Here is a 26,641-nt window from a genome sequence, read left to right on the forward strand (position 1 = left end):
TAATGGGAGAGTCCATGGATATGTGCAGACAGGGACAATATAGGAAATCTCTGTACCTTCCTCTTAATCTTGTGAACCTAAAATTATACTAAAAACCATCTCTTAAAAATATGCAGAGAAAAGGATTGGATGGTTTTTGAACTAATGAGAGATGTATTCTTTATAAGAGGGAAAGAACATCCAATGGAAAAAAGACAGCCTCTTTAACAAATGGTGCTGGGAGAACTGGACAGCAACATGCAGAAGGTTGAAACTAGACCACTTTCTCACACCATTTACAAAAATAAATTCTTTATAAATGATGAAATAGCATTATGCCAAACTGAGGCAACTAACATGCCTGGTGCTTACAAACATACAGTCTTATTCCAAAGCAGGGTGCAAAACCAAATTTTTTAAAATAAAAATAGAAATATGGACAATTCTTGTCACTCTTTGAAGATACTGACAACCTGAAATAGAAAGAATTATACTTCATTAATCTTAACAATATATACCGGGGTATTTTGTTGAATAAACCATTAACTTGACTAATAGTTATATACCTCAATCCGAATATTTCCCATACTATTCTTCTATGGAAAAACATCAACAACTCTGTTTATCTGATTCTACACATATTGCTTTGTTTCTTTCAAAGATTAATCCTTGTAAGGCATAAAATACAAAGTTGTCAAGAAACTTACACTTTGGAAGAAAACGTTAAGGCTTTTGGTTGCACAGATGAACTATGATGGCTTTTCTGGGAGCCTCTAATCCATATAGTATAAGAGAGTAATTTCGACAAAAACTATGAGAAAATAAATTTCATTAGAAGTCAAATACAAGCTCTTATACTCAATTAATTCTGTAAAAGCAAATAAAAGTTCATCTTTTCTTCCTTTATAGAAGCTTTCAAATTATAATATAATGTTATGCACTGGACACTAAAGTATAAAATTATCTTAGTAGGACTAAGTGAAGAGGACAAACTGACCGTGAAAACAATTTCAGAGTTTAGAAAATGGATCACAGGTAATAACACTTATGAAATACGTACATTGGAAAAAATCCTGGAGATTCAAGTCAGAAGCACATTTGTCATCTTCTCGCCTAGGATGCTCCCGTGCCTCCCCACCTGCCCACCCCTGGCTCAGTGATAAGAAGACTGCAGCTGTTACAACTGGGAGAAGCTACAAAGAGCAATGGTGCTGGGAGACCTGATCAGCACTGGGGATGGGGACAGGTACCCATTGATGTTTGAGCTCCAAGTGCTGATTTTGCTCGGTAATGATGAAGAAAACCCATTCTTGTCCTGGTCAGAGCTTGCGGTGTTTGTGTCAAGCACTGTGAGCCCCATAAATACAATGCAAAGATACTGGATGTGAGAATATAATGGAAGAGTTGACATTGGCTCTCTAACACTCTTAGCTGATGGAGAAAATATGCACAGATGGAGAGGAGACTAAGAGGAACCCAGGAGAAAGTAAGAGCACAGGAGGTCAGAGAATTGGTAGTAAAGTTATGAACAGTCCCCTCCCACACTCAGGCACACGTGTGCAGACCTCACATTGTGGAAGGTGGAAGCCTACTGACCTGCAGTGTTTGAACACATCCATTCTAAAAAAAAAAAAAAACTAGTAATTAACATCAAAGCTACAAAGTCACATGGTCATAAAGTAAGCAATAAGAATTGGGAAAAATTGAACAAGACTATCAGCAGGGGGACTTTAGTGGAGAAGATTCTGCCATAAAGTTTTTGCACACAAAAAAATAGTAAATCTAGGGGTGTTGGGTGGCTTGTTTTTGAAGCGTCCAGCTTCGGCTCGGGTCATGATCTCCCAGTTGGTGAGTTTAAGCTCCGCGTGGGGCTCTGTGCTGACAGCTCAGAGCCTGGAGCCTGATTCAGATTCTGTGTCTCCCTCTCTCTCTGTCCTTCCCCTGCTCACACACACACACACACACACTCTCTCTCTCAAAAATAAATAAAACATAAGAAAAAAATTAAAAATAGTAAATCTAGGAAAAATTAAATAATGCGTGTTTCCTAAATGATATTTTAAAAGGTGTCCATCTAAAAGTTAAAAAATATGATGAGAAATTGGAAAATGTCTTCCAACAAAGGGAAAGCATAGGTCAATAGAAACTTCTACTGGGATAAGTTGTTGTACATATTACAAAAAAAAAGTATTTAAAAGTCATATTTATTGTACATACTACAAAAAAGTATTTACAAGTCATATTTATAAATATATGTAACTACACAGAAAACTGAGTTGAAATAATTACATGAACATGTGATGGCAGAAATATAGCAAGTAGGAAAGATCAACAGAGAAATAAAAGTATATGAAGAAACCACAGAGAATCTGAGTGAACAAATACATACCTGAAATGGAAAATTCACTGAATTTCCTCTACAGAAAATCTGGGATGCGATAGAAAAGAACTGATGAAATTGGAGGAGTAACAAAATTTATTTATATCTTTGGATGAGACAGAAAAAAGAGAAGAATTTACAGAATTCAGAGACTTTCAAAACAGTATCAGGAAAGCCAGCATAGGTCTAAGTAGTATACGAGAACAGCAGAGGCAGAAAAAAACAGGACAACGATCATAAAGTGCAATGAATGAACAACTTACTAATATCATTTAAAATATTTATAGACACCAGAAACTTAGCAAACTGCTACCAGAATGAACACGTACAAATCCACGTCTCATGACATCATAATGAAATGACCAAAGAACACTGGCAAATACAGACGAAGAAATACACTTGAGGGAAGAGAGTGGATTGTGAAGTCACTTAAGTCAGTGTGAAAATCAGGGATGGGTGACACATCTTCCACCTCCATCAGCCTTACGCCACATTATCTAGGACAGAATCCATACCCCTGCCCTGCACACTAGTTCCGACTAGAACGGGATACAAGCAGCAAGATGAAGGAACAGAAAGAGACAGACCCTAAACCCCCCATGGAAACAATCCCTTAAAAATATCCAGACACAGAAAATTAAAAATAGACCTACCCTATGACCCAGCAATAGCACTGCTAGGAATCTACCCAAGGGATACAGGAGTACTGATGCATAGGGGCACTTGTACCCCAATGTTTATAGCAGCACTCTCAACAATAGCCAAATTATGGAAAGAGCCTAAATGTCCATCAACTGATGAATGGATAAAGAAATTGTGGTTTATATACACAATGGAATACTACGTGGCAATGAGAAAAAATGAAATATGGCCTTTTGTAGCAACGTGGATGGAACTGGAGAGTGTGATGCTAAGTGAAATAAGCCATACAGAGAAAGACAGATACCATATGGTTTCACTCTTATGTGGATCCTGAGAAACTTAACAGGAACCCATGGGGGAGGGGAAGGAAAAAAAAAAAAGAGGTTAGAGTGGGAGAGAGCCAAAGCATAAGAGACTGTTAAAAACTGAGAACAAACTGAGGGTTGATGGGGGGTGGGAGGGAGGGGCGGGTGGGTGATGGGTATTGAGGAGGGCACCTTTTGGGATGAGCACTGGGCGTTGTATGGAAACCAATTTGTCAATAAACTTCATATAAAAAAAAAAATATCCAGACACAAACCATGTATAATCAGTCTAATCAGTTTTGATAAAGGTACCAGGACCATTCAGTAGGGAAAGACAGCATCATTCAAAAAGGGTGTTTGGAAACTGACTACCCACATGCAGAAGAATGAGGCTGGATGTTTACATTTACACCACACACTAAAATTAACTCAAAATGGACTAAAGACACAAATATAAGTTGTAAACCTATAAACTTCCTCAGAGAAAAAATGGGGGAATATAAACAACATTGTATTTGGCAACGATTTCTTGGCTATGCCACCAAAACCACAGAGCACAAAGGAAAAGTCCATAGTAGATAAATGGGCGATATCAACCTAAAACATTACTGTGCATTAAAGGGAATGATCAACAATGAAAAGACAGAGTGGAAAAAACACTTGCAAATCATATATCAAACAAGGGAATCATATCTAAAATATATACGGAATCTACAAGTCACTAACGACAACAACAAACACCGAAAACACAAAGAAAAAATGGGAAAAGAAATTAAATAGGCATATTTCCAAGGAAACATACAAATGGTGAAAAATCATATGCAAAGATGCTCAATATCGCTAATGATCAAAGAAATGCAAATCAAATCACCATGAGTTGTCTCCTCATACTCATTAGGATGGATGCTATAAAAAAAAATGTGTCGGGACGACTGGGTGGCTCAGCTGGTTACGATCTGACTCTTGGTTTTGGCTCACGTCATTGTCTCACAGTTTTTGGATTTGAGCCCCACATCGGGCTCTGTGTTGATGGCACAAAGCTGGCTTCAGTTGCTCTCTCCCTCCCTCCCTCTACACCTCCTGTGCTCGCTCTCCTCTCTCTCTCTCTCTCTCTCTCCCCCTCTCTCAAAAGAAATAAATACATATTTTTAAAAAATGTTTCAGGGGCGCCTGGGTGGCGCAGTCGGTTAAGCGTCCGACTTCAGCCGGGTCACGATCTCGCGGTTCGGGAGTTCGAGCCCCGCGTCGGGCTCTGGGCTGATGGCTCAGAGCCTGGAGCCTGTTTCCGATTCTGTGTCTCCCTCTCTCTCTGCCCCTCGCCCGTTCATGCTCTGTCTCTCTCTGTCCCAAAAATAAATAAACGTTGAAAAAAAAATTAAAAAAAAAAATGTTTCAGTGTGGAGGTTGAAAGCGAGGAGACTCACACACTGTTCTTGGGAATGTAAATCTGTCAACCGTTATGAAGAAGTGTATGGAGCTTCTTCAAGAAATTAAAAATGCAATTACCACATGGATCAGCAATCCCACATGGAGGAAACTAAAAGAATTGAAAGCAAGATCTCGATGATAGGTGCACACCCATGCTCAGTGCAGCGTTATTCATAACAGCCACGTGATAGAAGCAGCCCAAATGTCCACTGATGGATGAATGGAGAAAGAAAGCGTAGTATACACATAACACTGTAATATTATTCAGCCAGAAAAAGGAAGGAAATCCTACCACCTACTACAATATGGATGAAACTCCAGGACATTATGCTAAGTGGAATAAGCCAGTCATACATACGAAGTAAAAATAAAACTGTATGATTCCACTTATACGAAGTATCCAAAGTAGTAAAAGTGATATACAGAGCAAGTAGAATAGTGATTGCTCAGGGTTGAGGGGAAAGAGGAAAAGGGGAATTATTGTTCAGTGAGTTGAGTTCCAGTTTTACAAGCAGAAAGTTCTAGATACCTTTTGGGCAACAATGTGATAGCACTCCTAACCTGTGTGCTTAAATTGGTTAGGTGCATCATCTAGTTAAGGCAAGTGTAAGATGCGAGATAGTGTAAGATTCCCACTATATGACAATTTTGAAAAAGCAAAATTATACAGACAGTAAATACATCAGTGATTGACAGGGTTTAGGGGGAAGGAAGGATGGATAGGGGGAGCACAGAGGATTTTGAAGGAAGTGAAACTCTTCTGTATAACTCCATAATGGTTGATACATGTCATTCTATACTTCTCCAAACTCCTAAAATGCACAACATCAAGAGTAAACCTAGACCACCCCACTGAGGGCTTTTGCAAATGAGAGAGTCCATGAACTGCTTGTGCATTGACACATAGACAGTAGGGGAATACAGCATATATCGGTGCTATGTCTGAGTTTTGCTATGAACCTAAAACCGCTCTAAGAAAGTAGTCGATTTTTTGAACATGGGTAATGCGGTAGATTTTATGTTATGTGGGCTTTTATTTTGCAACAGCTGAAAAATAAAATGAAAGGCAAACAAACAGAAAGAAGTGATCTTGACAAAAAGCAAGGGAAAAACAACTCATTATATTTAGGAAAATAGGAATGTGACTAAAAGAGGAGTTTTCACCAGAAAAATACTGAAAAAAAAAAAAACAAAAAACGAAGCAAACCCACTCCCTGCACACACACAGAAAAAAAAAAAAAAACACCTGTCAAACAAGAATTATAAATTCAGCAAAACAGTCTTTCACAGAAGAAGAAACACAAAGACCCCACATCAAACACAAAACCAAACAGGGTTTCTACTTAGGACACCTGCTTTTCAACAATGTTCTTCAAGCTGCAAGTAAATGACGCTAGATGGTAATGCATATCCACAAGAAAGAATAGAGATCAGCAGGAATGATAAATATGTCGGTAAAATTTACAATCTCTGTGTGTATTTTCCTTTCCTTTACAATCTCTGTGTGTATAGCTTTAAAAGATAAGATATTTGAGGCCATAATTATAGCAGTCACTGTATGGTGGGATCTATAGCATAAACCTTATAGTTTTTAGCATTTGTTCCTTTTTGTGGTACAGTCTCCACAAATGCTTCATTTCAGGGACCCAATATGAAATCATGAAAGCAGAGAAGGTAAAGATGTGAACCATTTGTGTTCAGAAACCAGGGCTAGCTTTCCTCAGGACAGCACTGTTAGAAGTACATGTTTCTCGTTCTCTCTGAAAGTAGGTTGTTCCTTATGAAACCTTTCCTAAGCCGAGGTGGTATAAATTGAAAACGCAAGTATCATTAATTCACATGGGAAGATTGTTGAGCTTTCCCCGATGCAAAAAATAACCAGCGCCCAAAAACCCAAATCACAAAAGATACCCTCCCTTAGGCTTTTCTGACACCTCAAAACACACCTTGTGAGTGGATGCACAAAATAAATTGAGATGAAGCACAGACACTCAAAAATACAGTTCAAACTTCTGCTTGATACTGATATACAGAGTATATAGTTTCTGAGAAATGAACTTGACAGGACGAATCTTGCTGCTTGGGGTGTGAGCTGACACTAACAGTAAAACCAGTACTGGGCACAATTTCCACTTTTCGCCTTTTCTCCTAAAAACAAAAGTCCCCTTCAGATTTCTCCTCTTCAGCAAAAACTGGTACTGATGTAGTTCTTTCACAAAAGCAAAGTGAAGTCATGAAACTTTTTGGAAAGTTGAAGCATACCCATAACACATGGTGGGAACGGAGCTATGTTAGTGTTAATTTAATATATTTTGTTGGAAATTAGTCAGGATTAATGTGACGTAGATGACAATCAGTTAATGATACACGTATAAAGAGGGCCATCAGCAAGAAAGAGACCGAGGAGGCCACAATGCTCATCTGCCCACAAAATCAATCGGAACAATAAACCAACAACTTCAAGCTAAACACGGCTCAGGGAAAGCTCTAGACAACAAAGAAGTCGCAAAAATCAGGTGCTGATCAAAAATCCAGGATGGTCCCGTGGAAAGTAAAGGAAGCATTTTGCCTGCATCACCCAACCCTCCAGCTGAGAGCCACTTGGCTCCTGGAGGAATGCCCTCTGGGGAAGTCACCTCATGGAGAGAAGGGGAGCAGGAGAACCCAGCAAGCTTCAACTCTGTGCATGTGTTCAGCTTTTGCAACAGAGGTGCCTCACCAATGCTGATCCCACTTCATGCACCAGCCCAGAGTGCCCCCTCTACACCTATTCTCAGAGGCTGGAGCTGTTGCAACAGTGAGGGTTGCCTTGAGGGGCTCTTCTCTTAGGGATTGGTTGCCATAGCTCCTCGTCTGTAGGAGACTAGAGCTGCCTCTGATTTTTGCCCACTCCTGTCCTAGTTGGGGCTTTGTCTCACACTACTGGGGCTGTTTCCTGACCCCAACGTCTTAATATGTGCCTTAGCTGCAACTAGTGGTGCATACGTTGCTGCCCTGAGCCCCACTCACCATGTTCCATTTTATGACCCTGTGTCTTCATTGTAAAGGATGTTCCTGCTATTCGGAACCCCAAAACCTCCCAGGCCTTGACTCTGAACTGCCATAGCTAACACCCGAACACTTCTCTCCGCCTATGGTAGCTCAAGGCTCTGACCCGTCATTGGTAGGCCAAGTCACCACTGCCTTGAGCCCCATCTCTTCGGTCCCACTGTAGGACTCAGACGCTTCATTGCTGCTACTATACTGCTGCATCCCAAGACACTTTCAGTTTCCACGTGACCGCTTAAGCTGTCATTCGAGGCCATGTGGCTAGAGGTCTGTGTCCAGATCCCCGGGTCCTGGTACATGGCTTTAATAAATCACGAATGGATCATTCTGCTGCTCTCTAGTGACTGCCACTTGGGACAGACTTGAACCTTTGACTCACCCTCCCCACTATATGTTGCTACCACACACTGACCACTGGCTCCAAGCCACCACTGTACCTTGTCATCCAGGGCCTGTGTGACTGCTATATTCCTGTGCCAGTCACAGTTACAACAGTGAGCCCCTGAGACCCAGGTATAGTTGCCATGGAATATCTACACATGTCACCTCCCTAGTGCCACAGCCACAACAAGGGAACTTATGTACCGAGACCCAGTTGTTATGGTAGTTCCATGTGGTGCCTGGTCTTGGGCAACAGCTTCAAAAGTGCTTTGAGGGCTCTGAGGTCAGCATGCCATGCCAGACACCAAAAAGGAACATCTCACAAGATCTTCTTCCCATAGAATGACAGAAGAAAGCGTGATGACATTTTGAAAGTGGTCAAAGGGAAAGAAACAGTCAACCAAGAATACCTTACTCAGCAAATCTGTCATTTAGAAATGAAGAAAAGATAAAAACTTTCCCAGCATCCTGGAGGGTGGTGTGTCAACGTATCGACACTTGCCCCATATTGCAGTCAGGGGAAAGCAGCAGAATGAGGCCTGTGGTGGTTAAAGTCAGGTGTCAGAAGAAATTAGACCTGCCCTATGCAAATGTTAAAGGGCATTCATTAAGCTGAAACTTAGAGACAAAAATTGGTCACATAAAACACATAAAAAATATAAAATCACTGGGAGAGACAAAAGGGAAAAGATCCTTGACTTTGGTTAGGTAATGAACTCAGGGATAAGCCCTCAAAATCACAGGCAACAAAAACTAAAATAAAAAAAGCAGGACTGCTTTAAATGAAAGACCTTCTGCCCAGCAAAGGAAAGAATCAAATAATTGAGAGATCATGGACAGAAGAGAAAAAAATATCTGAAATCCAATATCAGATAAGGGACTAATATCACATGTATATAAAGAACACAAACAATGAAATAAAAGCAAAGAAAGAAATCTAAAATAAAAATGGGCCAAGGGCCTCAGTATACATTTTTCTGAAGACATGCAAATGGCCAATAGGTACATGAAAGGTGCTCAAAATCACTGATCAGGGTAATACAAATCGAAACCACAATGAGATATCACCTCACAGCTGTAAGAGGCTCTTTCCAAAAGATAAGAGAGAATTAATGTGGTGAGGATGTGAAGAAAATGAAATCCTTTGGGGGAAATGTAAACTGGTGCTGCCACAAAGGAAAATAGTATGGCAGTTTTTCAGTAATGTCACTTTTACATACGTATTTAAAGGAACTGATCAGTGGGCCACCTGGGCGGCTCCTAAGGTTGAGTGTTCGACTTTGGCTTTGGTCATAATCTTGTTTGTGGGTTCAAGTCCCCTATTGGGCTCTGTGCTGAAGCTCCAAGCCTGGAATGTGCTTTGGATTCTGTGTCTCCCTGTCTCTCTGACCCCCCCACTCCTCTCAAAAATAAATAAACATTAAACATTTTTCAAAATAAATAAAGGCACTGATCAGCTCCTCAAAGGTCTATCTGCACACCCATGCTCGTTGCAACATTATTCCCAATAGCCGAGAAATGAAAGGAACCTAAGTATCTGCCAACTGACATATAATTAAAGAAAGTGTGATATATATACACATACATACCCATACACACACACACACACACACACACACACACACTGAAATATTATTTAAGCAGGTAACAGAAGAAAATCTTGCCATTTGTGGGCAAATGGAAGGGCCTTGAAGGCATTATGTTGAGTGACAAAAATAAGACAGAGAGAGACAAATATTGTATTGCCTTACATAGGAAATCTAAAAAACTGAACTGGTAAAAACAAAGAGTAGAATGTGTTTATCAGGAGTTGTGGGTTGGGGGGTTTCGGAAGATATTTAAGAATACAAATTAACGGGGCTCCTGGGTGGCTTAGTCAATTAAGCACCCAACTTTGGCTCAGGTCATGATCTCACGGTTTCTGAGTTTGAGTCTCATGTCAGGTTCTGTGCTGACCGCTCAGAGCCTGGAGCTTTCTTCACATTCTGTGTGTGTGTCTCTCTCTCTCTCTGACCCTCACGCACTCATGTCTGTCTGTCTGTCTGTCCCTCTCAAAAAATAAACATTAAAAAAATTTCTTAAAGAATACAAAATTATAACTAGCAGATAACAATTGCTGGAGGTCTAATATACAATGTAGTGATTACAGACAACATTACTGTTTTATAAACTTTGAAGTTGCTGAGACTAATTCTTAGCTGTCCTCAACACACACAAAGAATGATAAACATGTGACATGACAAAGGTGTTACCTAACATGGCCACAGTAGTCATATGGCAATACATAGACTTATCAAAGGAACACATTGTAGACCTTAAATGTATACAAGGTTAGACGTCAATTTCATCTCCATAAAAACAAGCAAAAGATTTGTAATACCTACCACTCCTACTAAGGAAAAAGCTTAAGAATATAGCTAAGACATCAATAGAGGAATTAAAATGGAACTCTAATATATGTTTAATACAAACGATATCATGCAAAATGGAAAAAGAAAACAAGACATAAATATAGAGTAAATAGCGAATGGTATACTTAAATCCAACTATCCCAGTAATTGCATTCATGTGAATTAAATAAATATTCCAATTATACAATAGAAAGTGTCATCCTGAATAAAAGAGTAGCATCCATCTATATGCTCCCTGTAATGGACACATGGTAGATTCAAAGGCAAAATTGGAGAAAATAAAAGGATACCAAAAAAATAGACCCTACAAGGAATAATCAGAAATGGCCAATAACAAAGCCAATATTCTAATGACAAAGTAAGTGTTAAAACAAGAAATATTAGTAGAAATTAAAAAAAACATTTCAAAACGTTAAGGCTGTCAATATAAGAGGAAGATAAAACAATTATAAACATAACATTATTCACCTAACAACAGAATCCTTAAACACATGGAATAGACATGACAGTATTAGAAGGATAAATAGACAACTCAATGAGTTTAGTTGAAGACTGAAACCTTTTCCTTCAGTAAGACCAGCTACTCACAAAATCAGGAAGACTAAGGAAGACTGTCAAAATACTAGGAACTAGCTTGACGTAACTGACGTACATAGGAAGAGTTCCAGGGCATCGATAGGGATCAAAAATTTTGAGGATGGAAATATTCAAAGTATTTTCTCTGAAGACAAAGAAATCAATGAGAAGAAACAATGGAAAGAAATCCAGGAAATTTCCAACACGTGGACAGTGATAGACTTCTGAAAAATTTACCTTTCAAAGATGAAATCTTTGAAAATATCTTGTGCCGGATGACAGAAATTACCTTGTACTGGTTGATAATAAACTGAGACTACATCATAACTGTTAGGATGAAACTAAAGTCGGGTAGAGACAATTTTGACCTTCGTCAATTACGCCACAAAGGAAGAACATTATAAATGCATGGTCTAAGTTGCTTCCCTCTCAAGAAGCAAGAAGAGAAGGGCCACTTAAGGTTATAGAAGGAAGAAATGATACACATACGTTTAGCTAAAACCTGACTGTAAAAGATGTGTAGTAGAATAAATCAAAGAAGCCCCAAATGGATCAATACCCAAATATCCAAGAACGTCAGCAATAGAATCACTGAATACATTGTAGTAGAATCCGACAACAGAACAACAAAGAGATGTGGACAATTTACAACCGGTGCAGCTATAGGGATGAATCACACAAGTTTACCTTCACCTGAAAATGCCAAAAATACAATATGCATACCGTATGATTCCATGTATATAAACCGTTTTTAAAATGCAGAAAAGAACTTGTTAGTGGCATTTTGCAATGCTGGTAACATTCATTTTCTCATTCCATGCAATGGTCACACTGAAAACTCAGCCCGTCTATTGGCATGTATAGCTGTGATCCATCTGTATGTACATTACACCACAATAAAAACTATCAGAGGAGAATATTATGAAGAAACGCAAATATATTTAAATGTGATTCCTCTGATGAAGAAGGCACCTGAAAAAACTAATATTTATTCTCATTTTTAAAAAGCCTTTAGAAAGGGGCACCTGGGTGGTTCCATTGGTTGAGCATCCAACTCTTGATTTTGGCTCAGGTCATGATCTCAATTTGTGAGTTGCAGCCCTGCATTGGGCTCTGTGTTGACAGCGGGAACCTGCTTGGAATTTTCTCTCTCTTCCTTTCCCTCTCTCTGTCCCTCTCCTGTCCACTTCCCTCTCACACAAAATAAATAAATAAATGTAAACATTTTTAAAAAACTTTAGAAAGATACAAATGAATAGGAAACATCCAGGAAGATCCTGAATAGATAAAATAACTCTGAAAAGGAACTTGTATAAACTCACTGTTTACCAAAGGACAATTTAGGGGGCAACTGGGTAGATCAGTCAGTTGTGCTCCTGCCTAGGTCATGATCGGATTGTTCCTGAGATGGAGCCCCAAGGCAGGCTCTGTGCTGACCCCCTGCCCCTCCCACCATTTGCATTCTCACTGTCTCAAAATAAATACATAAACATTTAAAATAAAAAGGAAGGTCTTTTTTTTAAAAAAATTAAGCTTTATTTATTTGTGTGTGAGTGTGAGAGACAGAGAGAAAGAGAGAGAGAGAGAGATAGTGGAGGAGGAGCAGAGAGAGGGAGACACAGAATCCAATGCAACCTCCAGGCTCTAGCAGTCAGCACAGAGCCTGACGCAGGGCTCAAACCCATGAACCGCGAGATCATGACCTGAGCCAATGTTGGACGCCCAAATGACTGAGCCACCCAGTCACCCCCAAGAAAGTATTTAAATTATGAAACTAACATTAAAAAAAACATAAGGACACTAATTAAACACATGAGAAAGTGCAAAATTTGTACCCACACAATACGAAATTCAGATTTCCAAAAAATGCACATTCATTGGCAAACATTCAGTTGAAGCAAAATTATAAATTCCATGTGATTCTCAAAGTAAGTGGAGAAATAGAACACTTAGAGTATAACTGGGACATGGTAAGGGGTCCTAAAGGCAAGTAAATCTCTGCATTTTACTCAAACTGCTGTGGGTTGTGATGGACTGTATAGACTGTGATCTATGAATATATACTTCTCTATATAAAGATATATAATATCTATATTATTTATGTAAAGTAGAGAATATGTATACATATATAGCTTTATGTATATAAATTATTGATGAAGAAAAGACCTACTTTGCTATAAATGATGCTCCATCACAGAGGTAATGATGTAGAAAAATATAACCTTCACTTTTATCTCAGCATCAGAAATATAGCATCACAAAAAATAAATTCTATTTGGATAATAAACCATAATTAAAAGTTAAAACATAAGTAAATAAAGAAAAAGGTAAATGCAGGAATATAATGGAGGAAATTATATTCATGAACTTTCGCTAACTCCTCAAATAGGTCCGTAATAATCATTGTAACACACAAAATGCTAAGTAGGACCATGGTAACATTAAAATTCTATTCATTCCAAAAAGAGAGAAAGGAAAATGAAGAAGCAGGTGGGGAAAAAGAAAAGAAAAGAAAATTGACCAAAGAAACTATATGGCTTAAGGTACAATGCTGAGTGAAATAAGTCAGTCAGAGAAGGACAGATATCATGTTTTCACTCATATGTGGATGTTGAGAAACTTAAGAATAGACCGTGGTGTAAGGGAAGGGGAAAAAAATAGTTACAAACAGAGAGGGAAGGAGGCAACCCCCAAGACACTCTTAAATACAGAGAACAAACTAAGGGTGGATAGTGGGGTGGGGGATAGAGGAAAATGGGTGGTGGGCATTGAGGAGGGCACTTGCTGGGATGAGCATGGGGTGTTGGATGTAAGCCAATTTGGCAATAAATTATATTTAAAATAAATAAATAAATAAACAAACAAATAAATAAATAAATAAAAATTCTGATCATTAAAGACTCCAGTATGAGAGTGAAAATGCAGATGCAGGTATTTGCATCTTAAAAGCTCAAAAAAGAGGGGCGCCTGGGTGGCGCAGTCGGTTAAGCGTCCAACTTCAGCCAGGTCACGATCTCGCGGTCCGTGAGTTCGAGCCCCGCATCAGGCTCTGGGCTGATGGCTCAGAGCCTGGAGCCTGTTTCCGATTCTGTGTCTCCCTCTCTCTCTGCCCCTCGCCCGTTCATGCTCTGTCTCTCTCTGTCCCAAAAATAAATAAACGTTGAAAAAAAAAAAATTAAAAAAAAAAAAAAAAAAAAGCTCAAAAAAGAGATCATATCTGAAATATGACAAAGACTTCTAAGAAGTGAAAAGAAGACACCATCCTGGAGAAATGGGCAAGAGACACAACCCAACACTTCTCATTCTCACAAAAGAGAATAGCCTTGAGATTTACAACCCAGGAAAATGGTACTGTTTCTAACCATCAGAACTTTTAATTCATTTTTCTGAGACTGCTGAGCTTTGGATCAAAGGCCTATTTGGTACAACATATTTTACACCATAAAATAGAAAAATATAGGGATAATTTCGTATAGTGAAATATACACATATCTATGACTGTGCAATTTCCTACTAATGCTTACAGGGAAGTGTAGTATAATTATACATAAATACAATCATTTTACATTTATACATCATTATTTTATTATGAAAACCATATTTATATTACATAGTTATAATATGTATATTATATATATTATGTAGTTATATATGTTATGTAGTTATATATATATATGTAGGTATATATAATAAGTGATTATGATATGTTGAGGAAGACATAGAAAAGAATTTTCATAAAATTTTATTCATAATATCCACATATTAAAAAAAACTAAATTTCTGAGAATGGTTTTTAAAATGTCATATTCATATAAGACAGCAGTGAAATTTCACAAACTATAGACATATGTGTTTATATAGACACATTACAGATAGTATCTGGGAGAGAAGGGAGACACACAGAAAAATGCACATTGAATGATTCCACTGATATAAAGCTCCAAATAAACAGAGATATTTCATAAAATGAAAATGGGCAGGCCTGATAAAGGCTCTAAACTTCTGTCTCATGATGTAATTTGTAACTGTGTGATTCTATTTTGTAATCAATTTGCACAATCATATGCCTAGTTTCCTTGATGTGTTGTAAAATTAAATGTAAAGTCTATTTCAGGAAAAAGAGCATTTCTAGAAACACAGGTTTCTATGAAAAGTAAGACCTAGAAATGATCAAATATACATTAAAAGTATAAAAATGTAAATAATGTGTCATAGAGTCAAACCATGGAATATTAGACTTTAAAATATGTAAACTATAAATACATATGTAACTATGGATGAACTCTACAAGCATAATATTAACTCACAAGCTTTTAACAGAATCTGGAAACATCTTGAAAACTTACCTCATCCTCTTCATCATCATAGTAGAGCAGGGTAGAATTCTTAGAAGCACAAGACGTCAAACTCTCGTTCCATGATTTTTCCTCAGTGCTAATGTAATAGCAGTTGTTGGAATACGTAACCCACTCTTTCAGACAATGACAACAGAGACACGCTGGAGAGAGATTATGAGATATTATCCAAAAAGCTTTGACTATTACAAAATGAAAATTTACATACTGTATATGGATACACATACGTGTACATAACATATTCGTAGACCCTCACAAGCTGGTAAAAGTAAAGCAAAACACACACACACACACACACTCAGAGAAGAGTCAGGCTTTCATCCCCTAATTTATTGTGCCCATATAAAGCAAACACAAAAATGTCCATCTCTACATGTCCTGAGAGTCAGTGAACAAAACTACCTTTATGGAATGATTTATCTTTTATCATGTTATAGGAGGAGGGAACGTGAGGCAATTGTTAACAACGGGTACAGTAATTTTAAATGAGTATTTCTTAGTGTTGTTGCCTGAGAAGTAATACTCTCCTATAATCATTATTTCTGAAAGTTCATTAGGGGATTTCCTAATTCACTTTTCCCAAAAGAATCTATTATCCTCTTTGCCTAGTTGAAGATAGAGCTAAAATAGACACGAAACTAATATCAGAACTTTGCAAGGGATGTTGTACCTTTGTGGATCCTTGTTTCCAGGGATGTTTTGTTCTGTTCTGGTCCTTCAGTAGCTAGAACATTAAAGCAATTCTCAAAAAACATAATATTCAATGAAATAAATCATAATAATTTGAGTTTCCTACTTTAAAATTGGGTGTGCTATTTTACCAGACAAATTTAATGAAGTAATGAACATGAGGGAGGAAATACTTCAAAAGATTAAAGAACCAAACCTCACCATCTCTTGCAATATTTGGTTTAAGCAATCTCAAGAATTAATGAGTATTTCACCATAAAGTCTCTTCTATGACTTGCCTTAGAGTTATTAAATCCAAATATATGTTTAATTCTCCCTAAATGTATTCTGTTATTTCTACTTTAGATAACCTCTAAATAATCATTCCACACTTAGAGCATGCATTAAAAATGCGTTAAAATGAGATAATAAATTCAAAGTATTTACACACTATGTCGAGGAACTACTGATCAGAAAGGTGAAATATTCCCTTTTAGTCATTCAAACACGTACTTACAGGGGATAACAGCTATTTTTACCACAGTGGACATCAAGACGAGGCAGAGGATTCCTAAGATACCAGCAATGAGCTTCTCTGGACATGATGGTGAGTAGTAGGAAGAGAAAGGCAAACACTGAGAAAGGATGCCTGGAAACAATCATTTACGAGATATACAAGCAAGAGAACCAATAATGCACAGGGAATCACATACAATAACCTGCACCTCAAACCCATCACTATCATTGGAATCTTCTCTCAGAATATACCAATGCTTTCAATTCAATACCATATTCCAACCTCCAGCTCTGGTCCTCACAAATGAAAACTATGTGAAATCCTATTCTTTCCCCACACACTTGCACCCTACCTTCACATCCTAAAACAGATATACCTGCTTGTATTAAATGTTTTACCTTTGCAGGGAGAGTTCTTGCCATTCCCTTGAAGGTCCCGAGAAGCATTTTGAAGATTCAATTCTGCATAGGTTATCTCCTCCTCAGTTACTGAAATGGAACTTTCCGTGCCCTTAGGTTGCACTTGCTGTCTTTTTGAGCCCTTAGCATGATGGAGTTCCGCATAAGTCACGCCTTGGTTGTTCATGTCTGCAGCTGAGTAGTGTCAGCTACAATGTGGATGAAACTGCCCTGAAGGTCTTGATCAAGAGTGTGTGTCATGTGCTGACGACATTGCTAGTCCAGTGACACCGTGTGGGGTGCAGGGTGAGGGAGACTCCTCATTTGCAGTTGAATAATGTAAAATCTGGTACTAACTTCCATAGAGCTTGAAATAAGTGTTTCATGATAGAATAAATGTTTTTTATTTACAATAATAGCACAATAATACTGATTGGAAAACATGTAAGGCACTAAATTAGTGAAAAAGAAAGGAATTCATGAATAATAATGTCCTCATGAATGTAAGGACAGTTTCCACAGACATATTTCAACACTATGAGAATAACCAGGTTAAAATTAAAACGCTGTATTAGAAACAAAAGTGTTGCACCATTTTTTGACAATGTTAAAGCCATTATTGGTTAAAAATTAAGTGCTCTAAGATGGGAGAATATTATTTTTAGCACATGTAGGAATTTCCTGTTGCAAATGACTTTTATTTGTGGTTTTAAGTTGTTTCCAAAAGTAATGCAGTACTATCAAAATGATATTTTATTTTGAACATCTGGTTAGTTCTGAGAATTGTTAAATTTTAGAAGAAATATTTCATATGTTGCAAAATGTTACATGGCACAATAAGTTATCCAAAGCAGGAACAACAGTGGAAACAGAAAACAAAAAACAAAAAACAAAAAACCATTTTTAAAAGAAGACTTAATGAACATCAAACAGTGACAACTGATTTAATGTCAAAGATATGAAACCTTTATGATAAATAAAAGGGTAGATCATTTTTGGAGGAACGCAATTGTTACAAACTTCTAGAAATATCTTATTTCAAAGGCAGTGAGGGTAGACTCTAGTTGTACAGTTATACTAATAAATCACGTAAATGTAATTTCACACTTCAGTCAATGAGCTCTGCAGTCAGTGAACTCTGGAATTACTCCTGGCTCTCAAAGTGCAAAGTATCACCTTTAAAAATTCTTTCATGATGAGGCGCCTGGGTGGCTTGGTCGGTTAAGCGTCCAACTTCGGCTGAGGTCATGAACTAATGGTTCATGGGTTGGAGCCGTGCACTGGGCTCTGTGCTGACAGCTCAGAGCCTGGAGCCTGCTTTGGATTCTGTGTCTCCCCGTCTCTCTGCTCTTCCCCCACTCGCGCTCTCTCTTTGTCTTTCAAATATAAAAAATTGTTAAAAAAAATTTTAATTATTTCGTGTCTAGCTATCTAATTTACTAATCTAAAATAGGAATTAAAATATGTAGAATGTGATGCATATAAGGCACTTAAACTCAATCTGACTGTTCTAAGATCTCAATAACATATTAGTTATATTAATTATTTTTAACCCAATAATTGTTTATCATTAGTGATTCATATCATTTAGACCATGTAACATAATTCATTAGACAGGAGTGTCTTTCAGTATTGAATATCTTTCTTGGCCAAGTTTTGTTCAATTTTATAAAAAGTCTTTGGATTGTTTATAGTTAAGTTTAAGTTAGCATTTTTATAGAAGGTACCTCATTTTGCATTTTATAAAAAATCAAACTGCTTTCATTTATTGAAGTAAATGTATGAAGAATTACATTTGACCTATATGATATAATGGATTCATTTGAAGAATCTATTTTTAAAGGCTGGGTAAATATCAAATAATATGTAATATATCATTGATGACAATTGATGACAAATCCAAATTAAGTGTCCTTCGTCATGATGCTTATTTGATCTCACCCGAAATTATATTGATTTACAAACCCAATTATGCATATGAATATGCTCTTAATGACTTCTCCACGGGCAAGAATTTGAACATTGTAAGATCTCCAACATATTTCATGCTCATTCTTGTTTGTTACCCTGACTTGTTGGAATGCAGATACCAATGTTCTCTGTGATTTCATTGTATATTAGCTGTGTCTCAGATGCATCCCACCAGCATTTATAATCTCCCACTCACTGAGGTGACTACTAGAAAGGCAGGACCGTGGTGACACATACCTTCTGTTGGCCAGATAGTCATGCATCGTCCAGAGGGAACCAGGTTCCTCTTGTAAACAGAAAATATCTGTGGTCTTCACAGCCTGCCAGCCCTGTGAGAGCTCAGAGTGAGGCAATAATGGAAAAAGTAGATTTCTTATCAATGAGTCACTTCAAATTTGAACAGGAAATTCTTACTCTTGGGCTATTTTGAAGACACTTTATCTCCTCACACACCTCCAGAATGTAGACGCTTTGAGCTGGCAGTGTGTCATTTAGTTTGTCCCTCAGCAAATGCCTCTGACAAATTTTATGTTCCATGAGCTACTGGGGTCAGAGACTTAACCACCCAGGCTGTTCACTTGCTTCCCTCTGAATGACAAACACTGAGGATTTAGGCCTTGTGTAAAATATCTTAGATGTTTAAGTTTTACTTTTAGACAATTTTGCTACATCTTGATATTATGTCCTTTTTCTTCTGTCCTTATTGTGTCATTTCCACTATACCAAAAATATTCTAAAATCATCATCCTATCGACAGATATTTAATTATATTTGACACTAATAGAGAAGATTGACTACATTTTCCATTTTATTGTAACCGTCATAAAGACATCAATTTCTGAATTTATCTCATCAATTTTCTACCTTAGTTTTTAATATAGCTACATTCTATTTTTATTATTTGTAAACAAGTTTAAGTTACTGCTAAAAAAAAAAAACAAATCCTGTGGGAAAGATAAAATATTAGACAATATTGAACAATAGCACTGTATGAGATATTTGAATATTAAATAATTATTCATTTTATTTATTTATTCCTCTTCCAATGATAACTAGGTGCCTGTATTTTAATGGGAATATTTGTCGGAAATGAAAAAAAGCCTAAGTCTAACTATGTAGAGGATAATTAACAAATGTTTAAAAATTTCACTTAACTCAAAATATTGGAGTAGGACAGAGAAAGTACTTTTTTATTTTTTTAATGTTTATTTTTGAGAAGGCAGGGGTAGGGGTGGAGAGAGAGGGAGACACAGAATCCGAAGCAGGCTCCAGGCTCTGAGCTGTCAGCACAGAGCCCAACGCAGGGCTTGAACCCACCAACCAGGAGACCATGACCTGAAGTTGGATGCACAACCAACTGAATCACCGAGGCGCACCTCTCATTGTGGTTTTGATTTGCATTTTCTAGATCATTAGTAATGTTAAGCATCTTTTTATGTGTCTATTGCCTATCTGTTTGTCTTCTTTCAAAGAATATCTATTCAGGTCCTCAGTCCATTTTTAATCACTTGTATAGGTTCCTTTGGTGTTGAGCTGTAGAAATTCTTCATATATTTTAGACTTTAACCTCTTGTCAGATATATCATCTGCAAATATCATCTCCCATTCAGTAGGCTGCCTTTTTGTTTTGTAGGTAGTTTCCTTGGCTGGGCAAAATCTTTGTAGTTTGCTGTATTATTTTTCATTTTGTCGCCATTTCTATGAAGACAGACCCAAAGAATAAAGATGACACCTCTCTCCTACAGTTTATTACCTACACTTTCTTTAGGAGTTTTATGGTTTCAGGTCTTACATCTATGTCTTTAATTCATCTTACATTTATTTTTGTGTATGTTGTAAAGAAACAGTCCAGTTTTGTTCTTTAACACATAGTTTTCCAGGTTTTTTTAATTACCATTTACTGAAGACTCTCTTTGCCCCTTTGTCTCTTCTTGCCTTCTTTGTCATATATTAATTGACCATATGGACAAAGGCTTATTTCTGGGCTTTCTGTTCCATTCCTTTGTTCTATGTGTCCATTGTTGTGCCATACTGATTTGATTGCTAGAGCTTTGTAGTATAGTTTGAAATGTAAGGCCATGTTTCTTCCAGTTTTGTTCGTCTTTCTAATGATTGTTTTGAATATTCACAGTTTCTTGTAGTTCTATACAAACTTTTAGATAATTTATTCTAGTTCTGTGAAAATGTTATTGGTGTTTTCTGTGGGGGGCCGGGCCCCAGTGCCAGGCTGAGACCGGGTCGAGCAACGTTCCCTGTTGACTTAGCCAACCCGGTGGTTCCCCCTCCCATTCCCCCACTTTCAAGGGCATACGAAAGCCTTGTCAAGGCTGAGAAAGTTAATTCCTGAAGCCTGTGGTCCGCAGGTGTTGGCAGTAATGCTACCTCCCTTTTTCTACCCCGAGTCAGATAGACACAAACATGGGAACTGTGTTTTGCTAGCAATCTATCAACAAGGTCTTGTGACCCGTTCAGAAAGTTCACAAGGTACACAGAACTAAATGTTTTGGCTGGCAGTGATCATGTGAAACCTGTTTATTCTTCGAATGACCTGATCCATAAAAGTCTTATATTATAAAAGATTGTGTACAGCAACAATAAAGCCGTCACTTGGGCCATCAGCCCAGGGGACCCTCCTGTTCCCAAACTTTCTCTTCTCTCTTTTTTTCTTGCATTCCCCTACCCTCAGGACCCTGACCTCGGTGTTTGTCACGCCGGTCGCGACAGTTTTCATAAAGGATTACATTGAATCTATAGGTCATTTTGCATAATATGGACATTTTCACAATATTAAATCTTCCACTCCATAAGCATAGTATATATTTTCCCATTTATTTATTTGTATCAATTCAAATTTCTTCTATCTATGGCCTATGGGTTTGGAGTATAGGAATTTTACCTCCTTGGTTAAATTTATTCTTAAATAATGTATTCTTATAAATGCAATTATAAATGCAATTGTTTTCTTAATTTCTCTTTCTCACAGTTTTTTTACTAGTGCATAGAAATCTAATGATTTCTGTATATTAATTTTGTACCCTACAACTGATCTGATTTAATTCATTAGTTCTAACAGGTTTTTTTTGGTGGAGTCTCTCAGTTTTTTATCTAGAGAATCATGTCATTTGCAAATAGTGGCTATTTTGCATTTTCCTTATCAATTTGAGTGTCTTTTATTTCTTTTTCTTTTCAGATTTCTGTGCCTAGGACCTCCAGTACTATGTTGAATAAAAGGGATATGAGTGGACTTCCTTGTCTTGATCCTGATCTGACAGGAAAAGCTTTTGGCTTTCCATTATTGAAAATGTTGTTAGCTGTGGGCTTGTAATATATGGCCTTTATTCTGTGGAGGTGTAGTCCCTCTCTACACTCTTTGTTGGGGTTTTTACCATAAATCAATGCTGAATTTAGTTGAATGCTTTCTCTGCATCTGTTGAGATTACCACATGATTTTGATCTTTCAGTCAGTTAATATGGTGTGTCAAGTTGTTTGATTTGCAGATACTGAACCATTCTTGCATATATGGAATAAACCCCATATGCCGTATGATGTATGGTGGAATTCTGTTTGCTAATATTTTGGTGAGAATTTTTGAATGCGCATCAGCAATATGGGCCTAAAATATTCTTTGTGTGTGTGTGTGTGTTGTGTCCTTGCTTTGTTTAGATATCAAGGTAATGTTGTCCATGCAGAGGTAATTTGGAATTTTTCATTTGTCTTAAATTTTGGGACTAATTTGACAAGTGGTTTAAGTCTTGTTTAAAAATTTGGTAGAAAAGGCCATATTTCATTCTTTCTCATTGCCAAGTACTATTCATAATCAAAATTATTCAAGTTTGTTTTGAATTCTGGCAATAACTAAACGTTTGACCCACACTAATTTCTGTAGATTTTAATATTTTGTTTTCTCTATTATTAACATTTCATTTTTTTTGCCTCAAAGTATTTTTTAGCACGGTTGTAAAGACTGACAGAGGAGTAAACACAAAGATGCATGAAAACCTTAAAAATATAAATCTTTTCCAAAATATCTGAATTCATGCAAGGAAAAAACAAATATGACACCGGTTATTATCCAACTACAAACCAATGTCTACCTCGAAATGAGTGTAACCTTTGGTAGTGTGGCACCAAGACAGATTTGGAGAGTGCACTTTGGTTCCATTCTTGGGGGAAGTGGGCCAATCTGAATGGCTCTTATACAGCAACCCTGTAGTTGTTCTATGATAACCTCAAGGGGCCGTTCATTTAGTACTCTCAGCTCCAAATCCACCCTCAGTGCCCTGTCCTCAGATAACAGTGGAAGATCCTATCCATTTTCTCTCTGGTCATCTCACATGAAGTTGACTTTTGTCAGTAAAAGACAATGGAGAGCCAGTGGAGCAGAAAGGGCTCTTCTTCCTGGCTTCATGGTGTTTTCTCTCCTTTGGCTGCCATGGCTTGGTTGCCAGTTGCAGTCTTGCAGGAAGTCACATGTATTCGTCCTCCAGCAAGTTCTTGTAGGTAATCTGTCAGTTTCCATCTTCTGGTCTTTCCTCCTGACGCTGTGACAGGGAGCTCTTCCTGTGTGCCAGTCACAGCCTGAGATCCTTCCTCAAGGTCAGCCCGTGGAGTGTGGAGCTGATCTGTCCCAGGCCAGTCCGGTGAGCCTGTCAGCCGTGAAGCTGTGTGTAGCCACATCGTCTTCAATGACATCTGAATCCCATCTTCAGAGAGTAGATCTGGCTTCAGTATCTATCCTTTAATTCTAGGATATTCTTTGTAATTTTCTTTAGCTACTATCCTTTCCTCTTAGTAAGCTTTCTCTTATAAGTAGATAATTGTTTACTTCAAGTGTCCCCTTGTTTCTGTCTCCTGACTCATTTCTGACTGATAACCTCGTCACCCTGGGTGATTCAATCCTCATTTGAGGTCCTTTAAGGGTTAGGACAAATTAATTAACTTGGAAATACAAATGGAATTATTCGCTTTGTTGAGAATTTTTACGATAATATTATGATTTGTAATATATATATACATACATATATATATATACAGACATATACATATAATTAATGTTACTAAATAGCAAAAGCGTAAGAAACAAATAATATATACCTCAGTATATATTTTTTTACATTAATATAATTAAATTTGAGAACAGTTCTATACCACAAAGAATGAAGCCTCAGGTACACGTTGGACTTTGGGTGATATATATGCATTGATGCGGATTCTTCCTTGATAACAAATGAAACATTCTAGTAATGTTTCAGTCAGTTAATGTGGTGTGACAGGTTGATGGATTTGCAGGTCTTGAAGCATCCTTGCATAAGTGGAATAAACCCATGCAATCATGGTGTTTGAACCTTTTCTTGTATTGTGGAATTCAGTTTGCTAATATTTGAGTGAGGATTGTTGCATGTTGGTCAGGGATATTGGCGTCTATTGTGGGGTGTATGTGTGTGTGTGTGTGTGTGTGTGTGTTTGGTTTCCTTGTTTGGTTTTGGTTTCGGGGTAACGCTGTCCATATGGAATGAATTTGGAAACTTTCCATTGTCTTCAGTTTTGAGACTAATTTTAGATGCAGAGGTGTCAACTCCCGTTAAAAGTTTTGGAGAATTGGGACGCCTGGGTAACTCAGGCAGTTGAGACTCTAAATCATGATTTCAGCTCAGGTCATGATGCCAGTGTCAAGGGTAGGAGCCCCACGTCCGGTCTGTACTGAGTGTGGAACCTGCTTGAGATCCTCTTTCTCTCTCTCTCTCCTGGCCCTCTCCCTTTTCAAATGCTCTTTCTCTCTCCCCAAGATAAAAATAAATAAAAATTAAATAATATAAAACTAATGTTTTCTTGCTGTTGTTCTGCTTGCATGATTTCTACTACCTTGTTTTCCAGCTAGTTGACCCTTCTGCATCACCTAATCTGTTATTGATACATTCTAATGTCGTTTTAAATTCCCATCGTTCTCTCTCCATCGTACTCTTCAGGTCTGATTTTTTTTTTAATTTTCCATTTCTTTGTTGAGGTTTCACTGTGTTCATCTACCTTTCTTTTGGGTTTGGTGAGCATGTTGATGACCATTATTTTCAACTGGTTATCAGGTAGATGGCTTATCTCCGTGTTATGTCCATCTTTTTCTGAGATTTTGTCTTTTCTATCATTTGGAACATATTTCTCTATCTCCTCGTTTTGTTTGACTGCTTCTTTCTATATATAGGTAGGATTCATACAAAGCATTAATCCATGATGCCAAATAATGTAAAATTCACTAATGTCTTCTAAAGTTGGAGGTACTTATATCTATTATTCCTGCATTTATTCACATTTATGTTTAAATTAAATAATTTATATTATCCTTTGTTACACATAGAAACATGGGTTCCCATTTTTGGCGTTTAACTTGAATGAAATCTATGCTTAGCAGGGTAAAAAACACCACACTCAAAAGGACTCAAAATAATATGGGTACTTAGAATGTATTTTTTATGATATCAAGTATCTGACTATTTCTAATAATGGCAAACCAATTGACGTAGGAACGACAGATGAATTAGAAATGAACAAAAAGTGAAAATATCTTTGGAATATGATGGCAAGGTGTAGTAGTTTTCAAGGACTCTTTTTAAAAAAACTTCATTTATTTTGAGGGTGAGAGAAGGAGACAGAGAAAAGAGGGAGAGGCAGAGAGAGGGAGAGACAGAATCCCAAGCAGGCTACATGCTGTCAGTGCAAAGCCTGATGTGAGGCTCAGTGTCATGAACCAGGAGATAATGAAATGAATGTGATAGCTCATGACTTCAGAGACCAGGCACTAAGAAACACATTTCTGCTAGCTGTTATCTCTGCTATAAAATCATAGACCAGGCAGCCCGGAGTTCTCATAATGAAATCTATACAGGGATCTGAGCTGAACGTGTATGCAGTCCGGAGTAAGGTCCAGCCTTGATCAGCTATAACATGTAGTCTGGAGTCAAGTCCAGCCTTGATCAGTTAGAACGTAGCCAAACCACAAACAGGTAAATGAAAAATTAATGTGTAATTTTCAATGTCATTGCAAACTTGGGTACTATGAAACACAACTTTAGTAATTAGTTACAGTTCCCATTAACAACTATATTCAATTCATTTTGAATATTCATATAATTTTTCTAGAAGACTATGAGGATTATGTACAGAGAATATAAAGAATATGTCTATCATCACAGATATAAATGTATGTGATATATGAATTTGGTTTGCATGTAATAATAGAGTTTAATCTCTTTCCCTCTTATAATTGAATTAGGGTAGAAATATCTCTGAATCATCGTCAAATTACTCAAGTTTGTCTTGAATTCTGGCAACAACTAAACATTTGACCAACACCGATTTCTGTACATTTTAATTTTTTGTTTTCTCTATTATTGAACATTTTAGTTTTTTGCCTCAAAGTATTTCTTAGCATGGTTGTAAAGACTGACAAAGGTGTGTGCATGAAAACATTAAAAAAAAATAAATCTTTTCCAAAATATTTGAACCCATGTAAGGAAAACAACAAATAAGACACCGGTTATTATCCAACTAGAAAGCAATCGCTACCTCAAAACGAGTTTAACCCTTGA

General features: G+C 37.3%; 1 protein-coding gene across 1 annotated transcript; it reads right to left on the reverse strand.

Annotated features, from left to right (window-relative positions):
* Positions 1–232: 232 nt before the first annotated feature.
* On the reverse strand, positions 233–17,832 carry LOC124502210 (NKG2-A/NKG2-B type II integral membrane protein-like). Its single transcript, XM_047066756.1, has 6 exons — positions 17,090–17,832; positions 16,692–16,769; positions 16,176–16,229; positions 15,497–15,648; positions 687–790; positions 233–452 (listed from the first exon to the last, which is right to left on the reverse strand). The coding sequence occupies exons 1-6, from the start codon at positions 17,274–17,276 to the stop codon at positions 332–334; spliced, it is 696 nt and encodes a 231-aa protein (XP_046922712.1). The 5' UTR covers positions 17,277–17,832; the 3' UTR covers positions 233–331.
* Between the last annotated feature and the right edge of the window lie 8,809 nt (positions 17,833–26,641).

Source organism: Lynx rufus, unplaced genomic scaffold, assembly GCF_022079265.1.
Source record: "Lynx rufus isolate CCGP_SWC_20201006 ecotype Redwood Valley unplaced genomic scaffold, mLynRuf1.p SCAF_7, whole genome shotgun sequence".
NCBI lineage: Eukaryota > Metazoa > Chordata > Mammalia > Carnivora > Felidae > Lynx > Lynx rufus.